Source organism: Aphanomyces astaci, assembly GCF_000520075.1.
Source record: "Aphanomyces astaci strain APO3 unplaced genomic scaffold supercont1.4, whole genome shotgun sequence".
Classification (NCBI taxonomy): domain Eukaryota; phylum Oomycota; class Saprolegniomycetes; order Saprolegniales; family Verrucalvaceae; genus Aphanomyces; species Aphanomyces astaci.
In genome coordinates this window covers 1,096,061-1,116,817 of record NW_009798267.1, presented here as the reverse complement: position 1 = coordinate 1,116,817, position 20,757 = coordinate 1,096,061, and the positions used below count along the sequence as shown (strand labels likewise).

General features: G+C 49.2%; 8 protein-coding genes across 8 annotated transcripts in view; 4 read left to right on the top strand and 4 right to left on the bottom strand.

Annotated features, from left to right (window-relative positions):
* H257_02529 (calcium-translocating P-type ATPase, PMCA-type) overlaps window positions 1-79 on the bottom strand; it is a gene marked incomplete at its 5' end in the record, with an annotated part of 12,020 nt that extends 11,941 nt beyond the window's left edge. The window contains one exon of the mRNA XM_009826210.1: window positions 8-79. Coding sequence (XP_009824512.1) covers window positions 8-79 — 72 coding nt within the window. The remainder of the gene's footprint in view (window positions 1-7) is intronic.
* Window positions 80-90: 11 nt separating this feature from the next.
* H257_02528 (calcium-translocating P-type ATPase, PMCA-type) lies at window positions 91-1,541 on the top strand (the record flags this gene model as incomplete). The annotated part of the gene is made up of 2 exons (XM_009826209.1): window positions 91-124; window positions 151-1,541. 2 exons carry the CDS (start codon window positions 91-93, stop codon window positions 1,539-1,541), a joined length of 1,425 nt encoding a protein of 474 aa, XP_009824511.1.
* A 416-nt stretch (window positions 1,542-1,957) lies between these two features.
* H257_02527 (hypothetical protein) lies at window positions 1,958-2,796 on the bottom strand (the record flags this gene model as incomplete). The annotated part of the gene is made up of 3 exons (XM_009826208.1): window positions 1,958-2,425; window positions 2,477-2,644; window positions 2,699-2,796. The coding sequence occupies 3 exons, from the start codon at window positions 2,794-2,796 to the stop codon at window positions 2,056-2,058; spliced, it is 636 nt and encodes a 211-aa protein (XP_009824510.1). The 3' UTR covers window positions 1,958-2,055.
* A 1,963-nt stretch (window positions 2,797-4,759) lies between these two features.
* Window positions 4,760-5,793, top strand: H257_02526 (hypothetical protein; the record flags this gene model as incomplete). Its single annotated transcript, XM_009826207.1, has 2 exons — window positions 4,760-5,118; window positions 5,286-5,793. The coding sequence occupies 2 exons, from the start codon at window positions 4,760-4,762 to the stop codon at window positions 5,791-5,793; spliced, it is 867 nt and encodes a 288-aa protein (XP_009824509.1).
* A 4,299-nt stretch (window positions 5,794-10,092) lies between these two features.
* Window positions 10,093-10,446, top strand: H257_02525 (hypothetical protein; the record flags this gene model as incomplete). The annotated part of the gene is made up of 2 exons (XM_009826206.1): window positions 10,093-10,173; window positions 10,270-10,446. The coding sequence occupies 2 exons, from the start codon at window positions 10,093-10,095 to the stop codon at window positions 10,444-10,446; spliced, it is 258 nt and encodes an 85-aa protein (XP_009824508.1).
* A 2,770-nt stretch (window positions 10,447-13,216) lies between these two features.
* H257_02524 (hypothetical protein) lies at window positions 13,217-15,074 on the bottom strand (the record flags this gene model as incomplete). The annotated part of the gene is made up of 3 exons (XM_009826205.1): window positions 13,217-14,552; window positions 14,628-14,696; window positions 14,968-15,074. The coding sequence occupies 3 exons, from the start codon at window positions 15,072-15,074 to the stop codon at window positions 13,217-13,219; spliced, it is 1,512 nt and encodes a 503-aa protein (XP_009824507.1).
* Window positions 15,075-17,448: 2,374 nt separating this feature from the next.
* Window positions 17,449-18,518, top strand: H257_02523 (hypothetical protein; the record flags this gene model as incomplete). The annotated part of the gene is made up of 3 exons (XM_009826204.1): window positions 17,449-17,992; window positions 18,120-18,366; window positions 18,431-18,518. 3 exons carry the CDS (start codon window positions 17,449-17,451, stop codon window positions 18,516-18,518), a joined length of 879 nt encoding a protein of 292 aa, XP_009824506.1.
* A 374-nt stretch (window positions 18,519-18,892) lies between these two features.
* On the bottom strand, window positions 18,893-19,246 carry H257_02522 (hypothetical protein; the record flags this gene model as incomplete). Its single annotated transcript, XM_009826203.1, has 1 exon — window positions 18,893-19,246. One exon carries the CDS (start codon window positions 19,244-19,246, stop codon window positions 18,893-18,895), a length of 354 nt encoding a protein of 117 aa, XP_009824505.1.
* Window positions 19,247-20,757: the final 1,511 nt, after the last annotated feature.

Genomic DNA, 20,757 nt, shown 5'->3' with positions numbered 1-20,757 from the left:
TGTGCACGTCGCAGCTCAACTTGGACGGGACCACGTCCGCGTTTGGCGCTACGGAGCGCAACGCTGTCAACAATGACATCATCGAAAAGTATGCGTCGCAAGCCTACCGCACGTTGTGTCTGGCGTACCGTGACGTGGATGTGACCCCAGAAGTGGTCAAGAACTGGTCGGACGAGGAGATTGAGACGGACCTGACGTGCATTTCCATCGTCGGGATCGAAGACCCGGTGCGTGAAGAAGTGCCGGAATCCATTCGCCAGTGTAACGAAGCGGGTATTGTCGTGCGCATGGTGACTGGCGACAACATCGCGACGGCCAAGTCCATTGCGCTCAAGTGCGGAATCATCAGTCCCAACGACGGGTCGCTGGTGATGGAGGGGTCCGTGTTCCGCGCTCGCGTGTTGGACGCGAACGGCAACATCAAGCAGGACGAGTTTGACAAGATCTGGCCCATGCTTCGCGTGTTGGCTCGGTCGAGTCCCAAGGACAAGTACACGCTGGTGTCTGGGTTGATTCAGTCGAACGTGTATCCGCATGGTCCCCAAGTGGTGGCCGTGACGGGCGATGGGACGAACGACGCCCCGGCTTTGAAGAAGGCGGACGTCGGGTTTGCGATGGGGATCTGCGGCACGGCGGTGGCCAAGGACGCGTCGGACATCATTCTCATGGACGACAACTTCCGGTCGATCGTGAGTGCGGTCAAGTGGGGCCGCAACGTGTACGACTCGATCGCCAAGTTCCTCCAGTTTCAGCTGACGGTCAACTTGGTGGCTATTTCCACGGCGGTGATTGGCGCGGTGGTGCTGGAAGAGTCGTCACTCACGGCCATTCAGTTGCTGTGGGTCAACTTGATCATGGACACGTTTGCGTCGTTGGCGCTGGCCACGGACGCCCCCACGGAAGCCATGCTCAAGCGCAAGCCGTACCCGCGCACCAAGCCCCTCATTTCGGAGCGCATGTTGAAGCACATTGTCGGCCAAGCCATCTTCCAGTTGACGGTGATTCTCACCATGACGTTTGCCGGGGACAAGATCTTCGGCATTGATTCGGGCCGCAAGTATGACCGCCCGGTTGGCACGACTGGACCGTCCGTGCACTACACGATGGTCTTCAACACGTTTGTGTTCCTGCAGCTGTTCAACGAAATCAACTCCCGCCGCATCCACGACGAGCTGAACGTGTTCGAGGGCATCTTCGCCAACCCCATCTACCTTGGCATTTCGGTCGTCCAAGTGGTGTTCCAAGTGCTCATCGTCCAGTTTGGGTCGCTCGTGTTTAGCTGTGTGCCTTTGGACGTGACCCAGTGGATCATCTGTCTGGTCATCGGGGCGTTGTCGCTGCCCGTGGGCTTGCTCCTTCGCCTAATCACCCTTCCTGCTTCGTTCACAGTATGCCAAGAAACAGCCCCCGTGGCCCACGTCCCCACGGACCGCACCAAGGAATTGTGGATCCGAGGCTTTAAGCGCCTGCGCACGCAAATCCGAGTCATCCGCGCGTTCAAGCGAACGCTGTCGCAGCGCAAATTGTCCCAATTCGAGTAGAGACACCACAGCTATTTACATGAACGACGATTCAAATCCATGAGTGTTGCTTTGCTACATGTATGTCGGTCTTGCAGTGAATGTTAGCCTGTAGCCCTGTAACCTTGAACTCCCAAGGTTTATTCATAGTTACATCGCCAGAGCTTAGCCTCCGCGAACTAACTTGACGATACGTATAGTGTTTTTGATCACATGCATGGACACTTTACCGGGGTGAAGGCCTTACTCTTACGTACAGTACTACTAATACTGATTACACTGTGAAGTAAAATGCGCACGCAAAGCAGTGTCCGTGTACTACTACTGAACGCGTCCATCACGAAGGAATGGCATAGAGCATCGCATGCAAGTGTACGCCATTGTCGATGCCTTCTAGTAATGTCGATAGCCGACATAACAATACTAACGTTACCCCAACATGCTCCTAAAATAGAGTCTGCACATGGATTGGCTACATTGCATGTCCGTTTCAAGTTCTAGCCAATCCTCATTCACGTCCACAATGCACGTAATTTCACCTTCCGACGACGAGGATGATTTTGTGGTCGAACGTGTCGAGGCCGTCCGCGGCGACAGCAACTTGGACGGCGTGCTGACACTTGTTGGTTTCCGTAGAAATGACAGCGTTGTGGGACGAGGCTGTACCGCATGGGAGGTCGACACCACCAAAGCCAATGCCGATGGTCGTTGCAGCAGGGAACTGGGAGTCGACTTGTTGTCCTACAGTCACACTGATCTCGGGGACGACCACCGGCACAGAAACGGGCATTGAAGGGGAAGGGGCCAGCTCGAGTAGAATCGCCTGACGCGCGGCTTCCCACTGCCGCTTGTAGTCGTCGATCGCTTCGTTAGCTCTTTGTTTTTTCTTCATGCCACGAAGAAGGCTGCATCATGTTCTCCGTGTCTTTGTCGCCCGGAAAGTACGCAGCCAATACGACGGCGGGACTGGAATCGAGCGCCGCATCCCACAACCCCCGGGAGTCGTCACCCCAGAGACACCGCGGTCGTGCCAGCTTCGCGTCGCCGTGTGCTGGGACATGATGAAGAGGTCGGAGTCCCACACGTCCATAGACTCTTCGGGGAACTGGGCGTCGAATTCAATACTTAGCCCATGCTCTCGATCGTCGGCGGTGGCAGCGGCGGAGTGTTCTTCTTACGCTTGTTTGTCTTGTGCATCGTCGTGGTGGGCAATCGCACACTCGTCGACTGCGTCACGGTCGTCGTCGTCACCCAGATGGCCCAACACCGCGGACATCGTCGTCGCTCACGTCACTGAAGCAAATGGCGCGCACCACCACCACGCTGCCATGACGTTCTTCGTTGCGATCGTTGCCAAAGCGTCGTCGGTGTCGTGGATGGGTCTGTCTTCCGACGTGAGTACTTCGAAGTACTATTTGTATATGAGAATGTGTCGCGGGTTGTTGATACAATTCAAATAATAACGCATTGGCCTCCTACAAATTCCAAGTCCGATAGGAAAGATTGTAACATAATTGAGCCAACTCATTTCCACATTGTCACAGATGCAGCATTGTCCGGATAAATGTTATCCGGGCAATGCGCGTGTCCGAACAGCAACGGAGTTGATTGCGGAAGGTACAACGAGAACTCCGTCGACGATCACCGCATTTGTAAATAAACAATCGAGCTGGCCCCGTCCCCACCGATGCCTGTGGCCGTGCCGATGGTCGTCGTAGAGGTCAGTGTGACTGACATCGAGTCGACCGACACCCACGTTTGAGGTACATGGCTCAGTGTGGAGATAAATAGAAAATACAACAGCCTTTAGTTAACTTACAACTCCCGTCAAGGATTTACAACTATCGTCAATAACTACCGTCAATAATAGGTACTACTCTGGTCCAAAATAGTTGTTAGGTAGTTTTTTCTATTGGCGGAATTTTTCAAATATGCACGAATATGTGCATATTGATGAAAAATGGTTCTATCTGACTAGGGTTAAAAGAAAATTCTATGTGTACGAGGACGAAGCTGTCGCAGCTCGATTTGTGAAGTCGAAACAGTTTATAACAAAAGTTATGTTCTTGGCGGCCATTGCCCGCCCTCGTGTTGACTTAAACGGCGCTATTTTCGATGGCAAAATCGGCGTTTGGCCGTTCGTCGAAAAAGTGCCTGCACGGCGCAACAGTAAAAATCGGTCAAAAGGCACGATAGTGACGACTCCACAATCAGTCGATGCTAAAGTATACTTGGATATGGTTTTAAATAATGTTGTGCCTGCGATACAGTCAAAGTTCCCACCGCAGACTGGTGTTGTAATCCAACAAGATAATGCCAGCCCCCACAAGTGCTTGACAACAAGTATGCTGAAGTCGCGAAGTATCAACGGAATTGAAGTGAAGAATCAGCCGCCGAATCGTCCAGAGTTTAACGTTTTAGTTATTTTAACTCTATTCAAAGCCTGCAGTATCAAAAGTGCACTCAAACGATCGAGGATCTTATTGATGCTGTAGAAACCTCGTTTTATGAGTTGCCTGTGGATACGGTGTCAAAAACTTTCATTACACTTCAAAAGGTGATGGAGAAATGCATCGACATACTGTACATGGAAGCAACGAATATAAGCTCCCTCATATGAAGAAGGACGCACTGATCTCAGACTTCACGTCCTTCAACGTTGAGTGTGATGCCTATACATACGAGAGTGCTTTGATCCACTTGAACTATCGACTGGGCGAGGAAGCGTCCATGGAGGCACAAGTGAATTCCCAAGAACAAGCTGTTGTGACAAATTAATAAAATGTCATTGTATTTTTGGCCTTGCATATGCGTTTCTGGAGTTACATACAAATATCAAGCTGTTTCGAATTGGTCTCTCATACTTTAATCAAGTCAAAATGAACATAACAACTATTTTGGACCAGAGTAGTACGTAGTATTGCTAAAAGCATGAAAAAAGAATGAACCTCCCGGGACTCGAACCCCGGGGGCCAGGGGTCGAAATAAAATAATGCATAAAACATACTAGTAAATATTTAGGGGTATTATGCATAATGTATTTTCAAGAATTGGAAAAAATATGCATGATGTATTATGTATTTTGACTCGATTTGACAATGCATACAAATAATTTGTCACATGATAACATCGCCTACCACACTGCTTACAGTTAGTAGCCAGTCATTAGTACAGCTGTTAGTTCGTAAGGCCGCTGTTGGATGTTATTAATCATCATTTACACCTTTAAACGCTCGGTGATGTCCACGTTTCTCTCCGGCAAGTCAACCGCGCCCAAGTTCTCGCCCGAGCAGTGCAGTAGGTACTTCTTTTCTGATATCACTGACTCGAACGACGAAACGACTGGGCGATGGCGTTGTACCCTCTGCCAGCGCACGTACACCCAACAAGAAGGCAGGGATTACACGAATCTACTTGCCCATGTCAAGGCAAGTCATAGTAACTACGCCACACTCATGCGCGAAGCACCAACAGCAGCGCAGTCTACTAACATCAGGCTTTGGGTCAGTGACCGGGTGAAAGGGCGATTCGGCTGGATCTCGTGGATTGTTGAAGAAGGACTACCGCTTACGTTCTGTGAGAAGCCATCGACTCGGCGGTAAAGTCTTGTACTTATTATACTTTTATGAAATTGATATATCCAATTTTTGTATTGACTTTTCCTATATTTTGTATTGTATTGTACGCAAACGTATATGGAATACAATTTGTAGTCCTGTACCGATTATGATTTTGATCATACACATATCAAACATTATTGTTTAGATTTACGAATTTGCCTATAATTTCTCATGTGACCCTTCGCGACAACATTTTACGGCTTACTGAAGTCGTCGAAAAAGAGATCTCAAAAGAAATTCCGGATCGTTTTGGCATTATTTTCGACGGGTGGACACATAACTCCGAGCACTACCTTGCGGTCTTTGGGTCGTACGAAAAGGATGGAGTCTTTGAGCAGCCTCTCCTGTCGCTGGCGCCCATCATTCACGAGCCGGATGACTACCACAGTGCGAAGACGCACTACACTGCAATCAAGTCAGTCTTGGCCATGTTCAAGAAGACCATCAAGCAATGTGTCTTCTTGGTGGGTGACAACTGCAGCGTCAACAAAAAGTTGGCCAAGCTTATGTCCGTGCCGCTGATTGGCTGCGCCAGCCACCGATTGAATCTTGCGGTCAAGGCGTACACCCAGCAGCATGAGGACGAGCTCGCCAAGATACAACAGCTGATGATGAAACTGCGAACACTGAACCAGGCGTCCAAACTCCTGTAAGTCTATTTTATTGTTTAATATAATTTCATATAACATACCATATTTCTTTTCAATTATATTTTCAATTTCTAAATTCTATATTAATTTCGTAGGTTTCGTACAGAACAACGACCAATTCTCCGCCAAGACACTCGTTGGAGTTAAACGTTTGCCATGCTTCAGCGATTTTTCGAGCTTCGAGAACATCTCGCCCACGAGGACGACACTATTTTGGAAATTCTACCAACTCTTGGCGAAACGAAGAAGTTGAAATGTCTGCTGGAAGATTTGAAGAAGGTAGAATCCGTGTCAAAGCGAGTGCAGTCTACCGACGCTACAGTGTGGGAGGTACATTGGTACAAAATATCTTGAGTTGTATATATGAAATAAATCTAGTACACTTAGAATATGTTTGGTGGGTCAGCAAATATTGTTGGCAACCCAAATTTTGAAGATGCCGTCACGAAGCTTCAACGTGGTCGCATGCTCACTCGGCCAGAGAAGTTGGCCGTTGCTGCACTGCGAAGCAACTACGGCGCAGACGATGCCTCGGACGAAGATGCTGGATTTGACGAAAGAGCGTTGAGCGTGCGCGCCTGGCCGACGAGAATGACACCTATGTCCTCCTTGGTGCTGTCACCCCAACTCAAACATAGCTGAGCGTCTTTTCAGCATGGCGCGTGCTTTGATTGGCCTCGACCGTTTTTCACTGCATCCAATCATGATTGAGGCGACCCTCTTCCTTAAGTGCAACCGCAGCTACTGGGACGTATCGACTGTCCACGAAACGCTTGAGTAAAAATATGTTCATTAATGCGCATATATTGCATAATATGCATAATGTATTTCAGTCTATTGCAACGATTATGCATTATGTATGCACTGAGTAGCTAAAACATTCATATAATATGCATATTTTCGACCCCTGCCGGGGGCTGCGTGAAATCGCGAAATCCGATTTCGCCTGGGCAAAAACGTAATATAGTTTCGAACGAAAAGTTGGACAAGTCTTAATTTAAAATGAATATAAAATGTTTTCGAAATGTAAACAGACCAGTTTACATTTTGTATACTGAAAATTCAATACTTTGACCTAAAAAAGCCCTACCTAAACTTTGTCCAAATCCTTCCAATTTGTTTGTCCATAGACCTGTCACCAAGTTTTCATCGAATATGTAATCAGATTCATGAACTTCGTGTTGGTTCACGCGAAATCACGCCTCGAACATTGAAGTTTCGTCGGTTTCGTCAACCTTCAACCTAAAAAAACCCAACATAAACCTCCTTGAATTTCATATCGATTTGGCTCGAATAACAGAGCGCAACGTTGAGATTAGATTGTTGAATGAAAATACGTTCAAATAGAGTAAAAATTGGCCACGAAAGTTCAATAATCGTGTCACTTTACAAAATGTAAACTCCTGTTTACATTTTGTTAACTGCCAAAATTATTCTATTTTCGATTGAAAGTCAAACTGTCGAATTGAATACTCCGGAGTACCGTTACTATTGTGGGTTTTGTCCAGGCCAAAACCTCGTTTTCGCGATATACAGTACCGCAGCCTCATGTATGCAACGTACGATTCACTACTACTAAACCTGAAGCCCAGAAACCACTGTCATACCATCAGCTCACTTCGATATAGTCGGAAGTGTATAATACTACGCATAGTATAAATACTAACTGTAAATACTAAGGCTAGATACAACTGTAGTCGTATGGCTGAAGAATGGCCTGCCACCATTGAAATGGGACAGCCACCAATGTTTGCCACGCAGAGGAACTGGGCGAAATCTATCAGTTTTTGATCTTTCATGATTGAGAATTGTGCAATGCAGGCGACCGAAAACGACCCTGCAGTTCGATTTCCGTGGGCATCGTATGTGCCACAGCCCTCACGACGCAGTCAGCTCAATGTGGAAGTGCAGGTCATCGTCGCGCGCTCATCGCGTCCATGCTTCGGCATCTACGACTCGTGGTGAGATTGCGCGTGGTGGTGGCATGGCGTTTCGTAGCCGTGGATTGCCAAGACTAGCGGTGATGGACCATGCATTGTTGGATCATCCGCCGATTCATATCCTACGAATGTTAATGCGACTGTTAGGTGACGTGAAAGTGGGGTGACAAGCTCTGATGAATTGTTTCCCGACGCCAGCAATGTCGAAACCTCGACCGCTACAGACCAACGTTACGTTTCTGGTTTGATATCTATCTGGCCATCGATTGGCCACGCCATTTTTTTGGATCGTGGCTTGCCATTTAATCATGATTTTGCTGCTACTCATGTGGGTATTGATCCAACAACAAGCACTTTGATTCAACCGTGGGACGACCATGGTGTGGGTGGAGTGTTAACAAAGGATGGCACTGGTGTAATTACTACTGTGGTGGCACTACCGTGTGGGACGACGGTGGTGTGGGTGGACTAAACCATGTCGCTGGTGGAGTGTTGCCAAAGGGTGGCACAGGTGCAATTACTACTCGTGGTGGCGCTACCATGTGGGACGACCGTGGTATGGGTGGACTGACCCCTTCGTGCCATCGCGTGAGGTTGTCCGTGGTTGTGGTTTTACAACGACAAAGTGGCCATTATGGAGGGTCCCTGCCAGTAACTACCGCATGGTATATCGGGTCCAAACGAGTGCGTCAGGGGCGACGTGCTCTCTATGCAAATCTCGCCGTGTGAAGATTGTGTGGATGGAATGTGAATTAACATCAACTCTTGGACTGAATCTGTCATGTCCATCGAAGCTCAAAATCCTCGAGTGCGAAGCATGCCCAGAGCAAGTGTTCAAGAACTGTAGCCACAGCGACGCATGTGCGCAGTTTCCATGGTTGCAACCCGTGAGGCAGTTTGTCGACAATCTGACCAAGTTTGGTGGCAAGCCAGGCTACATTTACAACGAAGTTTTGCTGCGATTCGATGCAAGTGAAGTTCCATGACTTGCTGCCGTACAATCTTGCAATGCGTACGTGAGAAGTACCCAGCTGCATTCGAACTCCTATATTCACACGATGGAGTCATTGCTGATGAATCGCAGTCTTCAGGGTACCACCCAACCAACTGAGTGGTTTGGTTTTGGATACAACCATGTTCCTGCTCGGGTTAACAACGTGTCGCTACTTGCGCCTCCATGCAACTTCTCAACACAATATTGGGGGTGCAGTGGACTTCCGGGCAAAGCTTGGTGGTGTATTGAGCAGTTGGAGGCAAAACTAGGACTGAACTACTCACTAACTGACTAAACTTATTCTATACTAACTCTAAGTCTAAATCCCCTTTTGGTTCCACCAATCATCGAAGACTAAACCTGGCCTTTCCTGGTCATCACCCTTCCTGCTCGCACCACACACCTCGCCCCCCGCGGCCGTCCACCGCAGACCGGGCCTGGCCGCCCGAATGGCTCCAGCCAGGCGCGTCGAGTGGGTGCTAGGACTACGGGTATGTCCATCATGGCAACGCAGCACTCCCCCCATGCCCGTGTCCGGCACCTACCTCGTGTAACACAACTTGCAACAATGATATGAAGGAGGGTACTCTACAACCGTTCCAGGGCATCGACCAGCCGTTCGCATTTAGCGCCGTGTGGCAATTGGTCGGCAATCGACTGCACCAAAGATGGGATATTTTGGCGCATCGCAGGGAGCTTTTCCCAGCTTGCTTCGAGGCTCTCTAGGCCTTTCTAACGGATGAGTAACTCCCACTGGTTAAAACCAGGGTTGCGTCTTCGATTTGGTCAACAACCAGCGTGGTCCTGGCTCACTGACGTGGTCGATAATTTCTTCAATAACCTGAAAGTGGCTTTCCGCGTAGAACTTGAGTCGTGAGTGATACGCTTGCGCTCCACCCCCGTAATCAAGTGTTCTATGACACATGAGTAGGGCAGGCACTTGAGGACTCGAAAGGGCCAATCCATGTGACCCGTTGCTTGGGGTAGTTTGTGTTTCCGTCCACGCGTGACCAAAGCACAAAGTCTCCTCCTGTGACCTTCATTTCCTCCTCAAGCATTCGCTTGTTTTCGGCGGCGCGCCGCTTGTCGACGATTGTTGAGTGAACTTCTTGTAGTGATTTTCGCAGTTCCTCCACAGCTTGCCGTAGTTCCTTCCTTTCCAGTCGATCGTGTGGAACCTGATCTTCGATAATCGTACGTTGACTTTGCCAACGATGGTGTTGAGCGCTGTGGTCGGTTCCAAGCCAGTGAAGCATTCCATGGGGCTTTTGCGGTCCAGCGTCGCCACCGGCGTTTGGTAGATTTTGGCTTGTACAACCGGTTAACAGATAATCCCATTCTGTTTCCTTGAGTTTTGTTCCTCTCAGCATGATTCGCATGAGTCCCAAGATGTCACGGTTGCCTCGTTCAACCGTCCCGTTGCGCCACGGGCAGTATGCAAGCACTACTGTATGGAACGCGCATTCGCATGTCTCAGTTTTACCAATCACATAAACTTGCCCATTTTCATATTTCGACAATGAAGCAATGCCGCTCCACATCAAGGACTTGGTGCGTCTCGTGGAAACCCCCAAGGAGCATGCGGCGGGTGCCCTCGCGGAGCTTGGCGGCATCGAAGGCGTCGCGCAAGCGTTGAACGTGTCGGTGGACCATGGTCTGGACAGCGACAACACGGCCGACTTGGCCGCGCGTGAAAAGACGTTTGTTGTGCTGTGCTCGTAGGCGCGTAGCAACTTCCTTCATGACGGAGTTCTTGAAATGGCTTCCGCCAGATCCAGACTTCTGGGACTCCAAATAACGCCGACCATTCCATGATGGCTTTAACGGCAACTTAGCTTGTCGGGCTGTCGCATGCAATGAGGCGGCAGTAATAGGCCAAGTTGTCTTTGAGGACCAGTACGTACTTCGGTCCTCGCCACGCTTCACCCATAAATAGGAAGTCGAAGTTTAGGCCTTCGTTTCGGTGCGTCGCGTGCCAAGCATACTGTTGAGGTCGTTGAATGACCCTGCCACCCCTAGTGTGCGGGCACAGCAAGCACGTCTTCATCCATGCCGTGAGCTTTGCATCAAGCTCGCGGATGTAAAATATTTTCCGCAGGTGGGCTGCCATGGCTTGATGTCCGCGGTGGCCCATGCTGCCACAATGCGCGACGATGCAAAGACGCGTGAATAGGTCGTCGGCGTCGTCGAGGATCCAAATTCGTCCATGGACTTCGAGGAGCCCGCGGTCATCGTGGTCGTTGGTTTTTTTAGATTTGGAGTAAACCTGTGCGTGTCGTATAGCGTCGAGGTCTGGCCATATGAAATTGGTGTCGTCCAGCGGCCGTAGCTTAGGTGGAGGCGGTTTGTAGACATGCTTGGGTTCTTTTTACTTCTTTGTCCATTTGCCCAACGCGCGCATGTATTTTCGATGTTCCGTCCTTCGGAATGAGTGGTGTCGCTATTTCGGCGGGCTTTCCCACCAAATTCGTCGTACTTTCGCCTCTGTGGGATGCAGTATGCCCCATCGGCTCATGAGGTCGGCCCATAGATTGTGCACTCCGTCGATCTGCTGGATGACATAGCGATACTGGCCGATCATGTCGGCCCATCGGATCAGCTTCTTGCGCGGGTGTGCCTTGAGCTTGTCGTGCGGCGCGAAGACGCGAATGAGGTTCTTGTGATCACAATACATGAGGAACCCATTGGGTCGTAGCAGCAGGTACTTGAGGGTGTCGCAGGCACGCGCAATAGGGTAGCCTTCTTTTTCGATAACAGACCAGTTAACTTGCGTTTTGTCGAACATGCCGCTTTGGCGTACGAGGAGTTGATGTTATTGGTTTTGGATAGGGGTGTCGTCGTCGTAATCGTGTACTTGGGTGACTGCAATGGACCAGCCGTAGGCGGAGGCGTCGGTGAACAGACACATCTCAGCGTCTTCATGTGGGTGACACAAATGAGCGGCGTTTCGCATCAGTTCTTTGACTGCGTCGAAACTGCTCCGTTCTTCTTTGGTCAGGTCGATGGTGATTGATGTCGCAATTCTTTTTGCGTTTCTTTCCAACCAACGCTTCTGTGAGTCGTTTTTGGAATGGGCCGATCGTGTGGGCAAAGCCAATCAGGCTGTCGCGTATCCAGTTCACTGCGCAGATGAATTGCTGCAGCTGACCTGCATCGGTCTGTCGCATAGCGCTTGGATTCTCGTGGGGTCTTGTCGCACCCCGTCGCCCTCGATGGTTCTGCCGCACCATTTGATTTCGCTGCACAGTAGCTTGCTCTTGTGTGGGTTCAAACGCAGTCGGAACTAGATACATACATCGAACACGGCGCGCATCACGCTCACATACTCGTCGATGGTGTTCGCCCACACCAGGATGTCGTCGATCCAAATAAGGACGCCTTTGTACAGTAGGTCCTTGAAACATTCCTTCATGGTGTTCTGGAAGAACAGCGCCGAGTCACAGTGACCTTGCATAACCCTCGTTGGGGTCATGATGCGGTAGCCGAGCATAAAGGACAGAAGTTCTTGTGAGTTCTTCTCGAGTGGTAATTGCCAGAAACATTTCGTAAGGTCCAACACGCCGAGGTACTTGCCGCTGCGGACGTTTACTAACACGAGGAACTGGAACGGCATGGCGCCAGCGAGTGGGATCGTTTGGCTATTGATGATTCTGTAGTCGATCGTAAGACGAAAGTACTGCAACAGTTCTTCGATTGTCCATTTATCGCTTGTCTTGACGAGTTTCTTTCCTTCCGTAACCGGGTTGACGGGGCTGCAATGTGAGCTTGAGCTGTTTGCATAAATAACTTGGTCTTGCTCCAGCTGTTTGCCAAACGCTTCGACGAACATACCCGTCAAGGGGTTCACCTTTCTAGGTTTGCAACGATTGGGGCGTGCATCCGCCTTGAGTCGTATTTCCATCGCCTTCACATTCGCCGGGAGGTATGTGCCTCTGACCTTGGTTCGCCATACTCCTTTGGTGGCGGCGTCGACGACGATTCCTCGTATTTGCTTGAACGCCGCTGTCTGTTCTTGGTCGACGGCGTTCGCGGACGTGATCGCCATCTTGTACAGCTGTTCTGCTGCTTGCATGTCTTCCACATCCAGCTGTTCATCGCTTGCATGTGACCCCCGCAAACTGACACCGAATGCGATGTCTTCGTCTGCGCCGGGGTCGCCAATGTCGTCGCCGTCTTCACGGGTTTGGCGCACGGCCACTTGCTCGAGTAGTCGGTCCATGTCGAGTCCAATCGACATCAACGCGTACTTGCTAATAATGAGTTCGTCGTTTTCGTCGACCACGGAAAATAGCTGCTTTCCAGGCAGCTTAATTTGCCCGGCGGCCGTGCTCAGAGTGACTCGTAGTTCCACCGTTGTTTTGCTACGACGGGTAGTTTTACCACTGCGCTTCCAACCCATGCTTTGGGCAACTGCGCCGCTTGAACTGTTTTGTCCAGCTTGCGCAGTGTCTTGACCATGGTGGTGGAATTAATTCCCACATCGCTCCCGTTGTCAGGGCAGTATGACACGTTTAAAACTCCATTGATGGTGGCCGCCGGCAGGGCTTTCCAGTATTCTTCGGAGCTTCTTTTTCTCAGGCTCCGTTGCCTTTGCCGTGCGACTTTGCTTCTGTTCTTCCCGCCACTTCTTGTTGGCCGTCATGAGACTGTCCCGGATCTTCTTTGCTTTGGGCTTAAGCGCCTTCCTGTTCTGCCTGCGCTTTGCAACTAGCGCCCATTCGTACTTGACTTTGCCTCTGTCCTCGGCCGATGCGCCAGGGCATTTGTCGTATAGATGGGATGTGTCGCCGCACTTCAAACACCCCGTCGGCACGAATTCCCTTGGTTCACGTTGTTTGATTTTTGACTCCCAGCCATAAACGCGCCGCACAGTTCTGCTAGCCCCGACTAGATTGGCTTTTAGGATCGTTCGTCCCTTCCGCCGAATCACGTCCGGCTCGTCGACTTCGTCCACGCTGTCGTTCGTCAGTGGGATGAACTCCTCGGTTTCTACTAGCTCTTTGGTTTTGCGTTTTTTCGCTTCTCTCATTTGTTCTTCCACCACCCGGTAATTCTGTGATTTCCATCGGTTTTTGAAAGGGTTCACGTATCCGCCATGTGTGGCAGCTGTCACGAGGTTTCCATCCTCATCGTAGTCGTCCATATCAATTTCACCGAACATCAAAGGGTGATGGTTTCGTGGTTCGCGCCGGTCGCTTGATCGATGACGTCTGTCGCGCCCTTGACTGCGGCTTCTTTCGCGGTCGTCATGCCGTGGCCACACGTCGCGTTGTTCTTGTCGACTGTAATCATCCTTTCGCTGTTTCTTTTTATTCGTCGCTTCTTTGGCTTCATAGCCCGGCTTTTTACATCTAGCGCCGTATGTCGAGTAAAAACGCTGCTGCTCTTGCGCATGGTGCATTACCAACTCGCTGATTGATTCCCATGTGAATTCCATCGGATGCCAGCCATTTTCCATGTCGATGACGCACGCATCTCGGACTGGCTCTACCACTTCTAGCAGCCGTTTGAAAATCTTCTTCCGCATCTCGGGCTTCTTCAAATGTCCCTTCATGACGCGTGCTTCGATTCGCTCGTCGCAGTCCATCAAGAATTTGCACACGCGGCTGAGAACGTCGTCATCCTTCATGCCCATGTGGATCCCGTGGAATAGCAGCGGGATGTCCGCGTCAATACAGTTCTTGGGTTCGTCGACGATCTTTCGTAGCTCTGTTTCGAGCACAGCTTCGTCGAGCTCCTTGGGATCGCCTCGTAGTTTGCGCATGACCATGAACTGCTTCAGCAGTCTCTTGTCCTCGAAACATTCCTTCCATCCTTCGCGGTAGTTCCTGGCGGATGCCCTTCAACTTGGGGCAGCTGGGGACTGGGTGTGCACCCCCATCGATTCTCTCCAGCGGTCATACGCGCGGTCCGTTGCTCGTGCCTCTTTGGGCGTCGTCGCTGTGGCCCTGGCGCGGTCGGTCCTGTCCTCTCTGGGACATCTATGTTGAGTGCTAATCTTGATGCACTAAAGAATTTTTTGTCGCAACTTGCGCCTCCGTGCAACTTCTCAACACAACCACAATGTTTGGGGAGCAGTGGACTTCCGGGCAAAACTTGGTGGTGTATTGAGCAGTTGGAGGCAAAACTAGGACTGAACTACTCACTAACTGACTAAACTTATTCTATACTAACTCTAAGTCTAAATCCCCTTTTGGTTCCACCAATCATCGAAGACTAAACCTGGCCTTTCCTGGTCATCACCCTTCCTGCTCGCACCACACACCGCGCCTCCCGCGGCCGTCCACCGCAGACCGGGCCTGGCCGCCCGAATGGCTCCAGCCAGGCGCGTCGACTACGGGTATGTCCATCATCGCAACGCAACACAACGCTGTCGATGTTGGATCACGTAAATCAAGAGCCATCCGCGAAAAGGCTGCACTTGGATTGTACTCACACGATGACAAACCCGGAGTACCCACTTCTGGTATGCCTCTTGTCGGACAAGAGCAGGAATACGCATGTTGTCGCGTTGTTCCTGATGTCCCAAAAGAAGACAACCCAGTTTGTTGATGCATTGCAGGCACTGTCCGAAGCGTATGCAGCATGTTACAACCGACCCTTGCGATTGAGCTACGTAATGGGGAACGCTGATGTTGCTCAAAGCAACGCCGTTATCTCGGTTATGGGTGGCACCGTGACCGTTTTGATGTGTTGGTTCCACATCACTAAGAATGTCCGTGATCGCATTGTCACGTTTCGTATCACTGGAAGGCACAAGATCGTTGTGTGGAAACACATTTATGACATGCACTACGCGAAGTCATCGACAGAACTGCTTGGAACGATGGAAATCGCCAGGAACGAGTGGAATGAAATGGGACTACAGGAGTTTGAAGTTTACTTCTTTGGCCAATGGTTGGACATGTCCAAACCCACCTCGCGATGGCAATTTTATCATTCCCCTTCTGGCTTTGCTACTACGAATAACCCCGTGGAAGTGACAAAGTCCTAAAGCGTGATGTTACGAAAGGCGTACGGCTACAAACAGTGAACTTATGGAGAAGTTGGGATCCAACCTGGTGGTATTGTCAAAGGTGCTTCCAGAGGTATCCACGGAAGCGTTTGTCCCCAAAAAACTTGTCGCATGCATGCGCAAGTTGAAAGCACACAGATACATCCTCAACGTCGATCACATTGCGCCCCCCCGTGGAAGTATGGTGCACTTACTCCAGCCAACAACGTCGGTGGTGTACATTCAGAGTGAATCGCCAAACTTCTACGAAGCTACTTTTCCTCAGTTTGCCACTGACGAAAATGAACCAGATTTGACTAGTGCAACGGATGCAATTGCAGCCTACCATTTCAACTCAAATTCGAACGACTGCCGCAAGGAGCGTGAAGGTCAGCCAGATCAAGGTTGGGAGGTTGACGTTGAGGCAATATCGTGTGGATGCCTCTGCTACTTTAAACATGCGTGTTGCGTGCATAACAAGCTCTGGAATGCAAGGCTTCAACGACAGCAGAAGAAAACTCCAATCCCGAAGAGAGACCAAGAAACGAGTGTACCATTCAACCGACACTACCACGAGGTGCGCGAACGCAATCAATCGAGGCAGACCCCCACGAGCCGGTCATCCACTTCAGCGATACAGTCTGCACAATAAGTATAGATGCACCCCAAAATTTTGGGGTTCACAAAAGATCTGCTGATGCTGCAGCCACGCTAGTTGTACGTGCAGAAATGTTAATAAACCAAAACGGCAGTCCCCAAAAGGAATAAGGGCTGCTCGCTGCCGTTCACAAAAAACCAAAATTTCGAAAATTTGGTTGCTCAATTAGTATAGACGCACTTTCAATTCCAAGCTTCTATTGGATTTTTTTTGCAATTTTTAGCCTCCAAATTAGTCCACATGTTTACAATCATGACAAGCTCCCCCACCAACCCCCGATCACATATACTACTCTACCAGACACTTTGAGACCAATTTAACTGATTCATCGTCCTGTCCCACCACTAATGAATATGCATCGAGGATGAAACCCTCGCTCTTGCACTGCTATCACCCTGCTAAAAGAACTATGCAGAGCGGATCTGAAATGGTATTGGTGACGATTCAAAAATTGTAAATTATTACAGTTAATCAAGCCCATCCATCTCCGTAGATTTGAACCAAACTGAGCATGCACAGTTCGTGAAGCTGTGTGTTCCTAAGATAGTTTGGCTGCTTCTAAGCTCATCCGGAATCCAGTTTAGTTTCATGTCTGACTTGCTCCATCGTGGATTTAGCAATCTAGGGCCTCAAACAACAGTACACGTGCCCGCTATGCAAAGAGGAGTGAAATAATAAATACTACAAGAATGCCCAAGTATACCTTTATCAATTCGTCATGGCCAAGCTTCAAGCACGCCTGGTATGTACTCTTGTCGCATCGTGGGTTACGATATTGCTCCGCTACTCGCTGCTTCAATTCTTCGGCTCCTTCGGACAAATCTGTATAATTTTCGAACGGCTTTGACACAAAGACCACAGACATTTTTGTTTGGCGTGTATTGAGTAAAACTAACTGCAGTATGAAAAATTATTATAAATATATACATTTGATGAAACAACTACCGCAGCTGTGGTTTGATAAGGCGGGCTACCAAAACCTTCACAATTCACTATTTTACTTCAATATAATTGGATGAAATAAATATAACGTTACATTCCAATTGGCTAAAAATCTTCAGTGGATGTAAGCATGTCGGCCTCTCTCGCCGCGGTCATGGGAGCGCACTGGGCACGCTGGCAAAGGACCCGTCGACTCATGCGTGCCCTACGAATCCGCGGTTCACTGAGGGAACGCAACTATGTTCGCACGGTATCCCTCGTGACGTACCAAGAAGATACACCATGGTACACAATGTATGCCACCAGGGACTCGCCATCGTTCATATCGACGGTATCTTTGACACCAGACGCCTTCGACATCCTCCTTACTCAGTTCAAGAAGCATTATGTTGTCAAGTCTCTCCCCTACCGCAGTGGGCGCCCACCACGCATACCGCACAAACATGCTGTGCTGGCCATGATCCTGCACTTCTACACCGCCGCTGTTGAAGCAAAGACACTGCAAAAACTGTTCGGCTTATCCAAGACAACGTTCTCAAGAGTGCTTCGTCGAGCCGAAGTCGCACTGTCTCGTGCTCTCAGTGGCATGCGCGACGCACGCATTTCGTGGCCGACCAAGGCGACGCAGGCGTTATGGGCGCGCAAGACCCAAGAGAGAGAACCGTTGGTCTCTGGTGTGTTCGCATTCGTTGATGGGAAGAACTTTCGAGTTCAAGTGCCTACTAAACACTGATTTGCAAAACGCGCAGTACAACGGTATGTATACAGTTATTGGTTTGTGTGTGCTTATTGTTGTCGTAGGATGGTTGCATTCTGTGTTTGTGTCTGGTGTCTTGTGCTTTGGTTTGGACGGGACGTTGATTTGGGGGCGTCACAATTGTCCGGGCTCATGGAATGACGGCGAAATGAGCCGTCGTTTGCAAGAAATCCTTGCCGACAACGACAAGGTTGGCCACGGTATGAAGCTTGCATCCGACTCAGCTTTTCCTGTCGGGGGTCGTTGCGCTGGAAAGATTGTGACACCCTTAAAGGAAGGCGATTTAGAAAGGTATCCTGAGGAGTGTCGATTAGGATTACAAGCAATGAGTGATTGTATTACATCTCTACGGCAGGCTGCTGAGTGGGTTATGGGTGCAGTACCTAAAGTGTACTGCCAACTACTGCTACCTTTACCCTACGATCCACTCAAGCGGCAAATGAGGTTAGACAATTTCTTTCGCTTGTATAACTTCAGAGTTCAGCAAACAGGAATAAGTAAAATCAAAAATGTCTTTGGTGTCAAAGTCCGAAGTATTCAATTTATCATGTCGAAAAAGTCCTAATTTGTCCTAAACTAACGCCTTGTAAGCACTTGCCCATATCAAAATGATAGTCATTTTATATCAGTTTTGATAAATTTGCACGGTATTTGATATTACATTTAATATTTCGATCAATTCCTAATTAACATCCTATTCTAACGAAAACTCCTAATTGTAATTCCAAACGAGGAGAAATTGTTTAAATATTTCCCAATCTAATATTCAATTTAGTATAATATATGCTAAATAACATCTTACATGGCATGAAATTTTCTATTTTTCATTCTTATCTCCAAGAAATTTCATGAACATCATCATCATCCTTTCTTCGCGGCGAGCTCGATCTTCTTCGGCTTTGTCTTGGCGTTGCTGCTGCTCAAATCGCCACTGTCGCTCGTTCTCCATGCGGCGCTCTTCTCGTTCAGCAGTATTTCTATCAATCATAAGAATAACAGACATCATATCTGCTGACGCCCTGTTGTCAGCATCCGCTGCTCCGTCGATGAACTTGTCGAGCGAGCGTCGTTTCTTCGCCACGTAGGATTGCAAACCGGCGCCGTCCACCTCCGTATTAGGACGCAGTTCGGCTGGGACGCTCTTGATCTTGCGGACGCATTGGCGGGACATCCTCAGGAGGCGGAAACGTTTCTAATTCTACAACAGTTTAAACAAAACCATTACTTTAGATAAGACGCACCTTGGTTGTCCTGGTCATCCTCGTCCTCATCGTCTTCCATGTTGAGGACAGCAGAGGCGTTGTCAATCTTGGCACTGACTTTCTTGGCCCGGTACACTTCAGAGGGACACAATGGATTGGCTTCGGGTGGTTGCGGAGCTGGGCAAATTTTCGCTTCATTGAATCCACGTCGCGATTTGGATACATGCCGTTCTTGAACGCCGATTCGACACGGTTCCAAGTGTTTCGGCCAGCAGGAAGGTGCTCTTCTACAAGGTCAAGCAGCAAGGACACGGATCCAGCGCACCATCCGCGCCCTCTACCTCTAGGCATATTGGAGAATAGCTTCTCCATCACATCACATAAAACGAGTGGATAGAAATTGAAGCGCGTATGTCCACTTGTTTTAGGAATCCTAAAATTCTATATCTGTTTGTAGAGTGCAAAATACTACAGACCTGTAGTATTTTGCTGAGACCGTTTTGACCTATCCGCAATTTGCTACCAGTATTTTTAATCGAAAAATGTCGCATTTGCTACCAGTAGCAAAATAATATGCGGAGGTTTTGGTAGTCCCCCAATGGTGTAGTATAAAGTTAGCTTACTACGGTTGAGATCGACCAAGGTATTCTGCACCCCCAAACGCGTCCAGCAGATTTCCACCAACTGGAAGACTTCAATAACCTTGGGGGTGGGTAGGCATTGGGTTTTGCCACACAAAAATTCGTCTACTGTTCGTGAGTATTTATATCATTGTCGTGACGTTTACCGTTATTATCTTCGGCGGCCCCAGTAATGTAAACCTACTTGTACATACCGCCGACAGGAGTGTTGAGAACATTGACGGCGGCTGAGCTCAGTTCGTCCCCATATCCCACCCTTTCAAAACTGCAATCTCGTAAGCAGTGGTGTGGAAATGTATAGAGGGGGACTTACGCGAGCTTGATCTGAGAGATAGATAAGTGTTTGGTGCGGCTATTGCTTCGAGCACTGAGCACGCTTTTTGCCCGTGCCAACGTTGAGTTCTTCGCTCGTTCAGACAGAATTTCATCCACCACAAAAAATTCACTCAACGAAGCTACAGTGGGTCGTTAGCGATTCAAAGGTGTTTTGGTGCAGCATCGGTCGTGAAGCTATATTACCTGTGACATCAATATATCACGTACCAAGGGCGTTGCTGGAGGTGTTTGATGTGGGATCGACGCGATGCTCATGGGCTGGAAAATTGGAAAATGACACGAACCAGTAATTTATGGTCGATGGGATTGGATCAAAATTAGCCAATGGTAACGAATGCCTTCTATTCACATGGATCCAAAAGATTCACAGTGTACTTGTGCATGCAATGAAGCGTCGCGGTGACCTACGCGGAGCTCGGAACTGCAAACAATGTAACTCCGAGTGCGACGATGGAACCATATGCGCTTGAGCTGGAAACACACTTATGCTGCAGATGCATGGA